The 15853-nt window shown below is 28.1% G+C and overlaps 1 protein-coding gene and 1 pseudogene across 1 annotated transcript; one reads left to right on the top strand and one right to left on the bottom strand.

Annotated features, from left to right (window-relative positions):
- The first annotated feature begins 4060 nt into the window (after positions 1–4060).
- Positions 4061–6519, top strand: LOC145181614 (uncharacterized; annotated as a pseudogene).
- A 7913-nt stretch (positions 6520–14432) lies between these two features.
- Positions 14433–15543, bottom strand: LOC149890534 (histone-lysine N-methyltransferase SETMAR-like). The gene is made up of 2 exons (XM_090081122.1): positions 14567–15543; positions 14433–14457 (listed from the first exon to the last, which is right to left on the bottom strand). The coding sequence occupies exons 1-2, from the start codon at positions 15541–15543 to the stop codon at positions 14433–14435; spliced, it is 1002 nt and encodes a 333-aa protein (XP_089937248.1).
- Between the last annotated feature and the right edge of the window lie 310 nt (positions 15544–15853).

Raw genomic sequence — 15853 nt, 5'->3', positions numbered from 1 at the left:
TTTTTTTCTCATTAAAAAATTTGAAAATCATAAAAGTTATCTTCATCTTTTATATGTCATCAAATACTTATGTAAAGAAATAATAGAAAAAGACTCTACTTTCTTGTCAGAGTATAGATAAACTTTGCTGCTTGAACATAAACCTTTAGGGCTAGGAAGTACTTTTGATTTAAAGTTACTGTCCGCATGCAGTTCAACCAGATTTAGCAGTACATTTTAAATTTCCTTTCCCTAAACTAACACAAATAGTCTTAGGAGAGGGTTGAAGATTTATTTATTTTTAAGGCATGCCAAGTATATTAGTTATGATAGAATGAGCTAAAATTTATTTTTTCAAATAACCTAAATGTAGAAAGTAAAAAACAAGTTCTACAATTTTTTAGGGAATGGGGAAAAATCTCCTAATAATTTGTTGTAAACCAAATAATTTGTTCTTTGTATGTTACTTATTCTAATAAGTACCTTTTTGATTTTTAGACGAATACCCATATGATAGTCTCAATATTATGCAAAATGAAATATGCATATCTGAGGAAGGTACTTACAGAGTTTGCACATGTAAAAGTGGCTATGTATATGAAAATCAAGGTTCATCCTGCGTAGGTATTATCTCTCCTTAAGTGTTATACTTTAGTTCATTAACATTATGTAAAACATACCATACATTCATGCGTCAGTAGAAGTTATTTTCGCTCTGATAAAATTTTTATCATAATATCATTTTGAAATATGATTTTATAAATGGCAGGTGGACTTATTGTGTTTTCCTTCTAAATGTCTTAATAGATAACCTAACTAAAAATATGCATTAAATCTCCATTCCTGTATACTTTTTTCCAAATTACTTTTATTAAGTTGACAAATAAAAATTGCTCCATTCACAGCTAATATTAACTTTTTTGTCACAACCTCCTCAATAACTTTCATATTATGTTAGTACCTTTCACTATGATTGTTCAATACGTTTTAAAGTATTAGTTTGTTTTTTTTCTTATTTTTCTCGGAGTTTGGTAATCTGGAAATTTAACAAAAAGCTATAATGTTCATTACTTCATAGCGTTATATTAAGGAAGTAGCAAGAAATTCTTGGGTTTCTTTTTTCTCCAGCTTTTCTATTGTGGCATTTTTCATTATAGGATCCTAAAAACCAGCGTAAAAATGCATCTAATGGTTTCAGTAACTAATCTTATTCCATACCAATAAGTAGTTTGTAGTTGAAATAGTAACAAAAATTATTAACAGTTTATAGCTGATATAAAATCTAAGAGGAAAGGTTATTATTAATCACAGTAAATATGATTTTTTAAAAAAATGGAATTTAAAAAAACTCAAACAAATGTCTTTTTAAATAAAAGAGATAACAAATAGAACTCCAAAAACACTTCCAGAAAGTTCAAACATGATTTTAGCTTGATTAGTATTACTAAGCAGTAGAGGGTTGACTTTTTCACTACTATACTATGGGTATAATGCTAAAATATGACATTCTGCATTAGATTGCCGGTTTTAAAAGTTCTATTAACTCAAGTTACAAAAACATCCTTCGTAATTAAAAAATATGTTTTTATTTGAGCAATACATAAAAATCTACAAATTAGCAGATAAATTGCAATTTATTTTGACAAAATAACTTTCTGTTACAATTTATAAGTTGTTTTGCGGAATAAATCTGTGCTTCATTTAGTCTATATCTATGGCATAAATTTCTTGCATCACTTTTATGGCTCTATTTAACATAAATATTGGATCTCTGCATTCCTTGTATTCTGCTGAGGTCCTGTAACCAAAATCTTTATTAGATCTTCATGGCTGAAGTTGAAGTTATTGCTTGTTCTAAATTTTTAAAATCATTTCCTGAGTATTGCATGTCAGAAAACCATATATCAGACGAAGTTGATGCAATTAAGTCGCAAATCAAGCGCAGTTGATTATTACCCGATTCAGTTAAAATAAAAGCCAGAAGGGTATAGATTGCTCTTGAATTCCATCTGGCATTGTGCAACGATGGCAGACTTTTGAAGTTTATAGCTGGAAAGCTGCCATTCACCTTCATGTATCGGTAACTTTTTACCAACTTGAACAAAAACTCCATGTTGTCTCTCCATTTATTAGTCTTCACTTTACTAATTTGTTCACCTTGCTTGAAGCTTGACTTCAAACTTTCAAAATTTATTTAAGGTTTTCAATAAATTTGTAATGTAATTCTGGCGATTTTGACACTCCTTCGTTCGGAATTTCATTCATAGAATGTTTCCAAATTGTGACCAATACATGATGCTGACAGCTAATAAATTGATATTGTTCAAGATTTTTTCTTCTTTTTGTAATTCTTTTTGCAGTTGAATTACAACTCCTTTTCTACTCCAAGCATTCAAACTTGTAGTATCAGATATTATAACTTTAATGCTATTCCATATTTGAAATTTATCCAACGCTTTAACTATTCAACTGTAAATACTAATAGCTTTCCCGTCATCTAGTTTAAAAATGACTATTTTCACCCCCTTTTCTGTATTTTTTAAAACCAAGACTTACTCCTTCTCTGACATTCTTTTACCGTCAAAATGCAACACCCAGTTCTCATTTTTCAAATAACTTATCATGTGCTTTTCCATTTTTTGAAATGCTGACATTGTACCTCTATAAACCCCGGATTTAGATAGGGTTTGTTTTTATTGACACCACATTCAGATAAATTTTTGCAAACTTCTGCTCACTTCTTAATACTTAGTTTTGGCTTCTTAACTAAGTTAACAGTCACAGTGGTGTTCTCATACTTTCTCTTAACTTTTTTGCCTGGGGGAATATAATTAGAATCTTGCTCATCATTTTGTTTATTGCCTTCTTCATTGTTGTCACTGATCTCTACTGTATCTGTTTCAGGCATGCTAGATCTTTTCGTGCCAGCCTTAGATGGATGTCCTAACAGTTTTTGATTTACAATAACCAACTTTACCATAAGTATCTACTTGTAAGAAATAAAATGCTTTGTCTTCGTTACTAAGCCAGTTACCATTTACTTTAGTTATATCAAATAAATAGTCCCACATTTCTTCAAGACATTGTTTAGATTTTTGAACTGAATGATATTTGTTAATGAGAATTTCTCCTTTTTTTGTAATAGACCTTTCATTTATTTTTGGTAAATTAAGCTTGATCTATAAATCAGATAATTCTGGGCCGACTTTTTTCATCTTAAATAAACTGACTCCTCTAAATTTGATAAGCAAATAAACCGACCAATAACAGAATAAGCATCGGCATTTTATTCCAGTTATTAAGTGGTTCTAAAACTTTGGGTATGTGAAACCTTGTTGATTTTAATTTCTCAAAGTGGGCTACATATTGAGACCAGGCTTTGATATTTTCAGGATTTTTAGCTATCTGCGAGGTTATTCTTGACATTTCTAAAATATGTATTCATTAATTATAATTTTTAGTTACATATGCTTAAAATTAAATCTATTTTACATTTTAAACACACATATATAACTTCGTAAACACAAGTTAATGACCTTGATTTGAACACGCTTATTTTGATAGCCAACGACAATTTAATATGACAATTGCAGAAGCAATTACTATATGATGAATTTAAACAATTTATACATAATTATATATATATATTACCATTATTCGTATCATGCAATACAATAAACAATGTTTTAAAAACGTAAAAAAGGTTACCTTACACAGGTCAGAAATTTAAGGTTTAAGTTTACTATCCGAGTACCCCAAAAATGTTAACAAATATAGTAAGTGGGGGATCTGGACACTTCATTTTCATATTTAGAAAAATCTGGGAGGTATCACATTTTTAGAAAATTGACATAGAAAATCTGCTAAAAAGTCATTATTTTCGTACTTAAAAAAACTAAATATACTGACAGAAAGTTGAAGTTTATTTAAAAAAATGTTCATATACCAACTTTTCAAGGTCTTTAATTTAATATTTATACATAAACATTATTAGAATACACAAAGTTGGTCAAAAAAACATTTTTTATTAAATATATTTCTTTTTGACTACGCATTTTTATTTTTATTTTATTATAGATACCTAATATATAGAATCTATGGCTCCTCTGCTCTCTAAGGAGATGAGAGAATACCATTTTAAAAGAAATCATGTACTTTTTCAAAAGATCATTTGCTGTTGCTGCCTTGAAAAGAACAACAAATGCGTTCCAGTTAATAAAAATTTCGAAGGTCTGGTTCGAGTTTTCTGTTAGCCTGAGTTTTCACTTAAAGTATTTGCCTACCCTACAGGATTATGCCCAGGTTGCAAGAAAAACTTGTATCTCTGTAAGGCTGGTAAAACTATTGCAGACACAGTTTCTTTAAAATGGAAAAATTCTGATTTGTCTAGCTTGCAAACCTCTAGAGATTGCTCAGTATTATGCAGTATATGCAGTCAAGGAAGAAATAGTTTATTAAATAAAAGTATGAAAAAGGGAACTAGCTCAACACTGAAACTTTGCCAAATATGTTTATGTGAAATTGCTAAAGGTAAACCCCATTCTCAGAAGAGGTAAAATATTGTTAAATAAAAATAGCTGTTATGTACGTTCTTAAAATAACAGTTTATATTATATTAAGGAGGTAAAAGTATTCATATAACACTCGGTACTCGGGAAAGTGACCAGAGAAAGATTCCTTATAATGTAGAAGTTTTGGTAAATACCTTAGGACTTAGTCAATTGAAGTCAAATGAAATGTTAAAAACATTAAGGTTAAGCGGTGTAAAGTTTGAGTAAAACATGAAGAAAGCCCTGGATGAAAAAAGTAAACTACTTTCCAACTTTTATGTCACTGAATTATTAGATATTCAAGAAAAAGAAAATGATAATAACTATGCTACAGTGAAGAGACACTTGGTATATATTGAAGATATAACAGCATTTCTCGATTTTGTAATGAAATATCGAGGGCAGGTTCCACAAAACACATTTGTAAAGGTTGGAATAGATTCAGGTATTTATATTTAATTTATTTAATTTATATTACTTATGATATTTTAATTATCGTCTTTTTGGAAACTTGTTTTAAAAAATATTATTTGTACATATTTATATACAAATATGTGTGTGTAAGTATATATATATATATATATATATATATATATATATATATATATATATATATATATATATATATATATATATATATATATATATATATATATATATATATTATAGGTGGAGGATCACTGAAAGTTATAGTAAATCCGTTTGATCCAACCAAGGACAGGACAGAAGATAGCAGCTCCTTAGAATCATACTCAGGAGCAAATACGTCACTTGTTTTAGCTTATTGTGAAAGGGTAAGTGAGAATCATTCTAACATGACAATGATTGTGGAAAGATTAAAGTTGCATGAATGCAAGTACTCATTGGCTTCTGACATGAAGTTAATCAACATATTGCTAGGAATTATAGTGTGTTTGTTTTAAATAATTTTAAGATAATAAGACATATCATGGTAAAAACTATATTAGGAAAAGGTTTTTTTTACCCTACAATATATTTATAAATTGAATTATAATATAAAATTTTAGGCTCATGGAGGAAAGTATGCTTGTGAATGGTGTGAAGGTTCTTCAGAATTATTTGCTGGAGAGTTAAGAACATTTCAATCTTTGAATAATTACTATGAACTGTATTCATCTGCAGGATCTCCGGTGAAAAGAATGAAAGAATATAAGGTATAAATGAATAAATATATTGTTAATATTTTCGAAATTTATCATCCATTACCATTTTATCATTTTAAATAGGATAAAAAAAATTTAATTCCATATATTTAGAATGTCATTAATCCTTGTCTGCTTAAGATAGAAGACAAATCCCTAAGTATAATAAGAGAGATTCCATTACCAGAACTTCACCTTCTGATGGATTTGTTAACCATGTGGCAGCATTTATAATGCAACTTTGGCCTGGATTTATAGATTGGGTCAAGAGCATTGGATGCCTTCGAAAAGGTTACCATGGAGGAACATTTGAAGGAAACACGTGTAGAGAGATACTTAAAAGTTGCGACAAACTTGAGTTGATAATACCTGTTGAACTGTATCCTCTCTTAGAAACAATGAGAAAATTTAATAAGGTTGTTCATGGTGTCTTTGGTTATAAACTTGACCCAAACTATTCAATTTTAATTGAAAGTTTTACACAAAGCTATAAGGATGCGCAAGATTATTGCAGAGAGGTAATTGCTGTTTTCTTTACCCTTTGTATTTAAAACCAAGTTATTGATAAACAAATTTATAGTAAGCTTTTTTAGTTTTTAGGTAAACAGCTCACGGTTACTTGGAAAGTACATGCTGTAACAGCACATCCGGAAACATTTGTTGATTTGAGTGGCCTTTCCCTTGGGCAGTTTAATGAGCAGACATCTGAATCTTGCCATTCCAAGATGAAAAGTGTAATAAACAGGTTTGGAGTCTCGCAGTACAGCAACAAACATAAGGAAAGAAGCAAAAGAATAGCTGAAGTGTTCAGTTCAAATATTTTATAAGTTATTAAACATTAATTGTACATGAAAACATAAACATTATTGAAATCTTTAGTTAAAAAAATTTGTATATTTATTCAAAAAGACATTATAAATATATTAGTACAAACAGTTTTTGAAATATTTTATTTATTATTTATTATATTATTATTATTTATATATATTAGGTTATTAGACATACAATACTAATATTTTACTATATTATAATACTAATAAATTATTTATATACTATCAATATGTTCTACTTTACTAAGCATACTATGTTCCTAAAATAATTCAAGCATATCTAAACCTTTTTTACCAACTTAGATATATCTAAGAGCTGTCTAATGAAGTTGATGTGTAAATACAAAATTTAGGAGCATAAAAACTTGTAATATAAAGTTATTTTATGTTAATTTTACTGTTCCGTCAATATATTTAGTTTTTTTAAGTACAAAAATAATGACTTTTTAGCAGATTTTCTATATCAATTTTCTAAAAATGTGATACCTCCCAGATTTTTCTAAATATGAAAATGAAGTGTCCAGATGCCCCACTTACTATATTTGTTAACATTTTTGGGGTATTCGGATAGTAAACTTAAACCTTAAATTTATGACTTGTGCTTATTAGCTTGTTTAAAAAAAAAAAATTTGAAAAAGAAAAACGTTTCTACGGGGGATATTTTTGAAACCAAAAATCTAAAAGCATGTTTTCTATAAACAAATTTAATAATGTCAGCTTTTATAAATATACGTATTCATTCTTAAGTGAAAAAATGAAAAATTCAACCCTCTACTGTGCAGTAGGGCAATTCATAGAGTAAAACAAAAACTAAAATGAGTTTGGAAAATTCAATTTAAAAAACCAATCACTATTTCAAAAAAAATTGATTCAAAAAAACTTAAAACTGGTTTGGGCTTCAATATTTAAAAAACAGCTGAAATGTTTCCATGTAGGTATCAATGTATTTTTGTTTCTATGTATATATGTGTGTATGTATGAGCTATCCTAGTTATATCACCCACAAGCACTGTTATATTATTGCAAAATATAATTTGATATCTCTTTTTCAATATCAAAAATGTTCATTAGTCGTCTCCTTTTTTTTCAATAAAAATTTTAAAATTAGGTAAATAAAAGCAGCAATCAGTAACTTGACACTTAAGTTCAAGCAATTTTAACTTTTTTCTGAATTCTATATGGTGCAAATAAACCAGCACACATACGGCACCCAATTTTTTTTCTTTTATGAGGTTTCATATTTCTTATGCTATTTCTTAGTTTTAATTATGTTCAGTACTTCTTTTTTTTTTTTTTTTCTAAATCAAATCAGTTCATTAACAATGTTTGTTTCTTCATATGAGTTTTCATCTTTTTGCTCCACTCCATTTTTATATGTATTGCGTTATATACATTTAAGAGTTGAAAATATTTTCTACTTAGACAACAATATACCACTTCAAAAATTTATTTAGCAACGTTTTAGATAGCTATAATCAATTACCTGTAGTTCAATGGAAATGCTTTGTGAAATTTTTAAATTAAATATGGCGCATAATTACTTTAATGATCTCAAGCAAAACTATAATCAAGTATTTTGCTATCATTCCATGTAAACCATGCCTTCCTCCTTTTTTTTGATAGTATCATTTTCTTTACATTTGATGTTGCACAAATTTATACTTTATTTTTCACAAACGTTGAAAAATGTTTGGCAAGCTGTAAATATCCAAATTCTACTTGAATAAACTTGAATGGGACATTTAATTGCATATGTCCGTTAGGACACTTTTTTAATTGGACAGTTTTAGAATGCCAAGGTATATATCTTTCATTACATATTTACTCTTTTGATAATTTAAGCTTTACCTATATTTCTACCATAATGTTTAGTGAATGCAATTAACTTTTAGGTGTTTTTTTTCAAAGAGCAGATTTATAACTTAAGTCTTGATGAATTTGCAGATAAAAGAAATGTTTTATTCATATTTTCTGTTGTACACACTTTTTTGTTAACTTTTAGATTTTGATGAATGTTTGGTAAGCTGCTTGAGCAATAATTCAACTTGCACAAATTTAGTTGGAACTTTTGAATGCAATTGTCCACAGGGATACCATTTTAATCACACAGTTGGAGAATGTCAAGGTCAATAAATAATCTTTTATGCTACTAAGTTTTTACATATTTTATAAAATTTGCATCATACATGTAAAACTCTTAAGAAATATTTAAAAAATACTCTGCTTCAAAAGAAACTTCTTTTGTTTTTTGAAGAGCTGATATTATCAAGACTAACTCGAATCATCTACAGAAATAAATGTATTTCATTATTTTAGACTATGATGAATGTTTGGAAAACTGCAGGTATACAAACTCTACATGCCTAAATTTGATGGGAACATTTCAATGCATTTGTTCACAAGGGTACTTATTCAATTACTCAGTTTTAGAATGCCAAGGTGAATAAGTATTCTTAAGTAAAACTGTATATTTATGATAACTTTTACTTTTCACTTTGAAATAAAGTTAAGCTTAATGTGCTAAACTTTACTAAACAAGAAATCCTTTCTATTAAAAAATCTGCTTCAAAGCTAAATTATTTTTAGCTTTTGATGGTCATTTCTAATTCAAGTTGAAAATCATTTCTAATTCAAGTTGTCTGCAGTGCATATTACTGTATAATATTTTAGACTTTGATGAATGCTTAGTAAGCTGCAAGTATGCAAACTCTACCTGTTTGAATTTGAATGGAACATTTAAATGTATTTGTCCACAGGGATACTTTTACAATCACTCAGTTTTAGAATGCCAAGGTGATTAATTATCTGTTATACCGCTACACTTAATAATAACTTCAGCTTTTTCTCTGTTTCTTAACTTAAGGTTAGCTAATTTACACAGGTTTCAGAAGATTTTTTTTCTAAACTTCTGCTTTGTTGCGAAAGTCTGGTTGACTTTGAAGAGCTGATGCAATAAATGCTTTGTTCTTATTGCCTATTATGCATGCATTTTTTGTATACTTTAAGATTTTGATGAATGCTTAGTAAGCTGCATGTACAAAAACTCTACTTGCAAAAATTTGAATGGAACATTTGAATGCAAATGTCCACCAGGATACCATTTTAATCATACAACTTGGGAATGTCAAGGTTAATATCCGTGCTGCTGCTATCTAAATTTATAGTTTGCGCAGTTTCACTCAAAGTTTAAAATTAGATTTCATTTGGATTTTTGAGGATTTTGAGTATAGCCCAAGCTCTGATCAAATCATTTTTCATTATTTTTATTTATTTATTTTCTCATATAGATTCAGAACTTTATCCACTTAACCACAATATTAAAATATGCATTTTTTTAGATTTTGATGAGTGCTCAGTGAGCTGTAAGTATACAATCTCTACTTGTACCAACTTGAATGGGACTTTTGAATGCCACTGTCCATATGGCTACTTTTTTAATCACACAGTTTTGGAATGCCAAGGTAAAAATGAAAAACATTCATGTACTTTTTTTTTAAGTATATGGAAAAATTTTAGTAAAAGTTTAGCTGTTAGTTTAGGCTTAAAAATAAATGAAAAAAACTTTTAAGTAAACTGTTTTAATCTAAAAAGTTAATCAGACGGCTATTGCGTATTAGAGCTGAAGATAAGGTGTAATCATTTGTTTATTTTTGAAAGTTACCTCAATATTTTATGAAATGCAAGTAAATTTAAAAACTTACCACCAATTATTTTCAATTTTCTGTCCAAAAGTTAATCTACCTAGCTCTTACAAGATTATTTACTATGGAGAAATCAACTTTACATTTATACTTGTCAGTATAGTTGAAATAGACTTAGGTAGCTGAAATAATATCAACTAAAGTATGTTATCTCTCAATTTTCTTTCTTATGATTGGAATTCATTAACAATAAATTGAGATATTTGTGCTTTCCCAGTTTAAAAAATCTATCAGTTTCAAAATATAAAATGGAAGTGAAAAACTGTGAATAATTCTGTAATATATCTTAACAATAGCTTCTAATTCATAAAAAAAATAAATAAACAGCAAATTAAAACTCTGGTTTTTTTAAAACTTAGGTGATGCTTTCCTACTTATTTATTCCTCTTTTAACTTATCATATATAGTTCATTAAAATAAAGCAAATGACAAGCTTCTTTTTCGGTTTTGTCAATAATAGTGAATGTCCTGTCATAAAAACTCCTAGAATTTTAAGCAAATATTAGGTTAATTACAGTTCCTAATAAAATTAATAGCTCTCTTTTCTTTGTTAAATGATTTTGTTTTTTACAAGCATAAATGATATGAAATGAAAACTAATCGTTTGCTTTTTAAAAAAATATTAATTAGCTTAAAAATTTTTTAAAAATATTCAGAAAAATAAAGCCAAAAGAGTAGGATCTTGTTATTTAAAGGCATTTGTTTTGTTGGTTATAGATCCAGTCTCAACAAACCTTTTTTATTTGAGCTTTGTTTATAACCTGTTTTAAAAACCTCTTTATAATCAATTCTGATTCTTTTACTCTCAAATTTAAGAAGCTGAGCTCCCAATCAAACAGAAGTATCATCTTGACAGATTTATTTTAGACTATGTTTTAAGTAATGATGTTTCATTTTGTTTTTAAATACTTAAACATTTTAATGTAACTCTTATTTACTGGAAGATGGAGTGATGATTGTTTGAATCATAAAAAGTCTCTTTGATGAAAAGCCCAACAAACAAAATGCTTTAATATTTAATGTTCAAATTTAAAAAGTAAATGTAAATTTATTTCAAAATAGCAGGATCAATCATTCCTTTCGTATTTAGCAAAAAAAGGGAAACTATATTTCAAATATAGTAGACTACAAAACAAATCGATGGTCTTAAATGGTTATATTAAATATTTATACTGACTTTTTTTTATAAACATCTTATAATAACTTAAACCAACATACCTTTATAAGTGTTATTGTGTACTTTATTTATTCATGCAAAAATTTTCTAAGCTAAACTTTAAAACTATACATAAAAAATCAAACTCATATATCAAAAGTTAAAGTTGCTTTTCTATATTTCTATACACAAATATCAGTTCAAAAATGAAGTTAGAGGTCAAATATTTAAAAGAGTTTTGCAAACAAATACAAATCCAGAAAAATCTGTATGAATTGTGTTAAGCAAAACCAGAATATTATTTTTTTTTAATATCCGGTTATTGAAATATATTGACTGAAATTGTTGTAAATTTTTAAATTGAACCAAAATCTAAAAACAGTTAGTCTTTGTAGTTTGTAACTTTCTTAGCAGCTGATTAGGGTTTGGTAAATCATATTATCTTTGAGTAAAAGCCTTCATATGGACACATCAGTTATGAGATTCATGTGTCCCTATGATGAAGTTTACTATTTAAAAATTTAAAATTACTATAGTCACAATCTTTTCATTCTATTATTTGTAGGATATTATTAGTTGGATATTATTATTGCAATAAAATTTAGAACAGTTCTTATCAATCAAACTTTATACACTTCTTATAACTTAAGCATTTAAAAGTACTGTTGAGAAAAATATTTGGGAATTTTATCTTTTAAAATTAGAATTTAATAAAAGTTTGTCAGTTCTTTAAAATCTTTTAGTTTAGGATATTCTTTCTCTGCACTTAGGCTTTATTTTAAAACTTTTTAAGAGATTTTTTTTCAAAATTATGCTCTTATTTACAACAAAACGCTTGTATAAATTACTAGTAAATGATATTTAGAAGAAATTAACGTAAAATTAGAATTATTTTTAGCTCTTATGCTTATATTACCCTCAAACAAGTCGCAAAAATATTATTAAGAAGAAATTTGATTACCAAATTTATTTTCTGGTCTTGGTCAGTTACAAAACATACTCATTTTGTAGTGACAAATTAGTAGAAATATAGTGTTACTCGTGAATTTAATTTCATTGGTAATCAAAGTTATCAAATAAAATAAATCTTAGGTTAACAATTTATAATTTAGTACTGTGAATTTAAATTTCATAAATAGTTTCAAAAAGGAAAATGTTTAGCTCAATCATCAGGCTTTAGTTTGTGACAAGTGATAGCAGAAAGGATTCGCAAATAAGCAAATAAGCTTCCTTTTCAATTGACTCTGTTTTTGGAAGTTCTTTGAATAAGTAAGATATATATTCCTATAAATAAATGAGATGTAAACTTTATTTAGTTCTTTGTATAACCTTTTTCTACTAAAAAACCTCATTAAAATCTTTAGACAAGTCTAATACTCTATGGAGTTCCTGGAGTGAGTGCACTGTAACTTGTGGAATAGGGCGCAAAGTAAGATATCCAATTGACCATAATCTTCTCACTAATCATGATGAAAACGAGTTTCAAACAGAAACTTGTGAGCTTTTTAAATGTCCAGGTATGATACTTATTACATATGAAATATTACATTTACTAATGTTATATTTTGTTGTTATTGAATGGGAGTTTTAAGTTTCCTCATAAAAAAAAAAATCTTTTCTGTTCAATTTCTGCCGCTTTTTATTATTTATCAATGATCTTGTGTAGATTAGCAACAGGGAAAACTATGGTCAGATTTGGTATTGTAATTCCAGAAAGTTCTAGAACATTTAATGACGTTAGGGATTTAATAGTTTTAATAATTTTTACCAACAAGAATTGTAAATATGCGTTTGCGGTGATTTATGACGGTTTGTGGAAGGATATTTTAGGAAAAGCATAGGGTATATATGAAGGAGAAAATTTGTAAAAAGGAGAGTTTTTAGTTAAGAAAGAAGATTATTGCTATTGATTGATTTGTTGATTACGAGAAAAACTACAGGTATTGTTCTTAATATGCCAGGGCAAAAAGGGGTGGTTATAATAGTAAAAAAAGGGGTAATTTTCTCAATAACTTGAGCTGGTTACCTTATTCTGAGCAAGTAATTGAAGTCTCCATGAGAAATTGTATAAAAATTAATTTTCAAAGTTTTAAAAACGGGCAAAAGAAGATATCTGTTTGTTGCACAGTGTTATCATGCTTTAGGCAGATTATTTGCTTAGAGTTAGAAGCTTTAAGTTAAATATTCTGCCATTCCTTTTCAGATGTTAGGATAGATGAAGAAAATCATATCAAACAGTTAATTCCTTAAAAGTGTTAGCTGTTACTTTTAAAACTGCTGAGATCTTAAAAATTGAATTAAAAAACTAATGGAACCTTTTACCTCTAGAAAACATCCAAGCTAATTTTGTTACCAAAAATGTGTTAAAATGACCTGATTCTTCAAAAATGCTTGTGAATTACTCATTAAGCTTAAATAAACTTAGGGAGTGGTTATTTTAAGTTTCTTAAATGCAGAGCATTTTCATCTATTACCTTCCAAAAACTTAACTTTAAATAACTTCCCATTGAGTAGAAACTTTCACAAGCTTCTAGAAAAAACTGAAATATGAAAATCTCAGAATTCAAAACCATTACAAAATTAAATATGTATGCTGATAAAGACCAAAAATCATTTAATAACTTTTACATTATAATAAAGTTTTACTTTGTAATATTTCCTTAGCGTAATGAGGTCAATATATATACAATGTGTCAAAACAATTGCATAAGGTTGGTTAAAAAATTTATTTCTATCTTTTTACAAGAAATCTTATATATATTGTTTGAGTGGTTATTTTTTTGTTATGGTATTTGAGGTAGTTTTTGGAAGATGAGCCAATATAAACTGATAACAAAATATTTGTAGAAAGGATTTTTTATGGGGAGAAAGGATTTGTAATTATAACTTAATAATTGCTGCAAGTAAGTGTCAGTCAAGTTTTTTACACCAAACTATAGAATGGTTCATAGAGTTGATTTCTCTTAATTGAATGAAAATTTACTTTTATCCTTTTATTTTATTTCATAGTAATTAAGGGTGGAAAACTTCTTTGTAATCAAATACTTAGGTCGTTAGAAAAGTTCGTAGAACTCCCCTCTAAAAAAAAAAAAAGAAGAGCTTTTTTTAATTTTGTTTTATCAAATGTTCAAAATAATGTCCATCGTTATCTATACAAAGTTGCATCCTTTCAAGCCATTTATCAAACGTTTTTTTATACTCTTCTTTGGGTATACTTTGAAGTAGCTTCGTTATGCGAGTTTTTTGACTTTCGACGTCAGTATCGTCATCAAGATTTTTTTTTATCAAGTCGAATAGCCAATAATCGGATGGAGCTAAGTCTGGTGAGTATGGTGGGTGGCGAATTATTGTAATTCCAGCTTGGTTTAGACAATTTGTGACGGTTTCAGTCACATGGGGTCGAGCGTTATCATGGAGAAATTTAAAATTTTGAGTGCCTGTTTTAGGTCTTTGCTTATTTATTTCGCATATAAGAGGTTTCAAACAATTTTTTATATAATATTCGCTAGTAATGGTGTCTCCCTTTTCAACATAACCCAAATGAACAACACCTGTTGTTTTGAAGAAGATGTAGAACATGTTTTTCGGCTGAAACCTGTCGCATCTTACTATAGTTCTTGGACTTTCACCTTCACCGACCCAACTAGCGTTAGCCGACTTGTGTCCAACTTGTCTCAAATAAAACCACGACTCATCCCCTGTAATAATATCACATAGCCTCCATGGACCGTTTCTGAAAAGAGCTAAATTTTCCTTACATGCCTCAACTCTATTCTTGCGATTTTGATCGGTTAACTCGTGGGGTATCCAACGTGATGTTAATTTTATTTTTTTAAGTGCGTTGTGAATGATTTCGTTGATTGTAAAGCGATTAATCGATGTCAGGGCTTCAATTATATCATGTGTTGCATGAGGATTTTCTTCAATAATGGCTCGCACACGTTCAATATTCTCAGCTGTATACGTGGTTTGAGGGTGCCCTGAGCGAGGATCATCTTCGAGACTCTCTCTACCATCTTTAAATAAAGTAGCCCACTTGGCAACTGTACTATATTTTGGAGCTTGGTCACCATGAACTAAAACCAACTCATCGGTTATGGCTTGTGCTGAAACTCCAAGTAGAGCACGGGTTTTAATATATGCTCGATATTCAAATTTATCCATTTTTAAATTTTTTCTTGAAAACGTATATAGTAAAATTTAAATAACTTTTTTAATAAACATTCAAAATACTTCAACAAGTACTTAAAATGTTCATAATTAAACGCAGTTTAAAAAGATATATAAATATTTAATTATTTCCTGTCTCATTGTATCTTTATAGATGAACTTCTACGAACTTTCCTAACGACCTAAGTAATATTAAATGATATCAAATATTATAAGTTTGCTCAAGGATCTTACTTGATAAATTTAGATTTTTCCACATCATAATAAGCAACTATTAGCCTCTCAACATTTACCTTAGTGACTT

Source organism: Hydra viridissima, unplaced genomic scaffold, assembly GCF_058129835.1.
Source record: "Hydra viridissima isolate aposymbiotic clone 2 unplaced genomic scaffold, HvirCarnegie_v1 scaffold_3, whole genome shotgun sequence".
Lineage (NCBI taxonomy): Eukaryota > Metazoa > Cnidaria > Hydrozoa > Anthoathecata > Hydridae > Hydra > Hydra viridissima.
The sequence above is the reverse complement of the archived record's forward strand: the minus strand, read 5'-3'. Positions and strand labels throughout refer to the sequence as shown.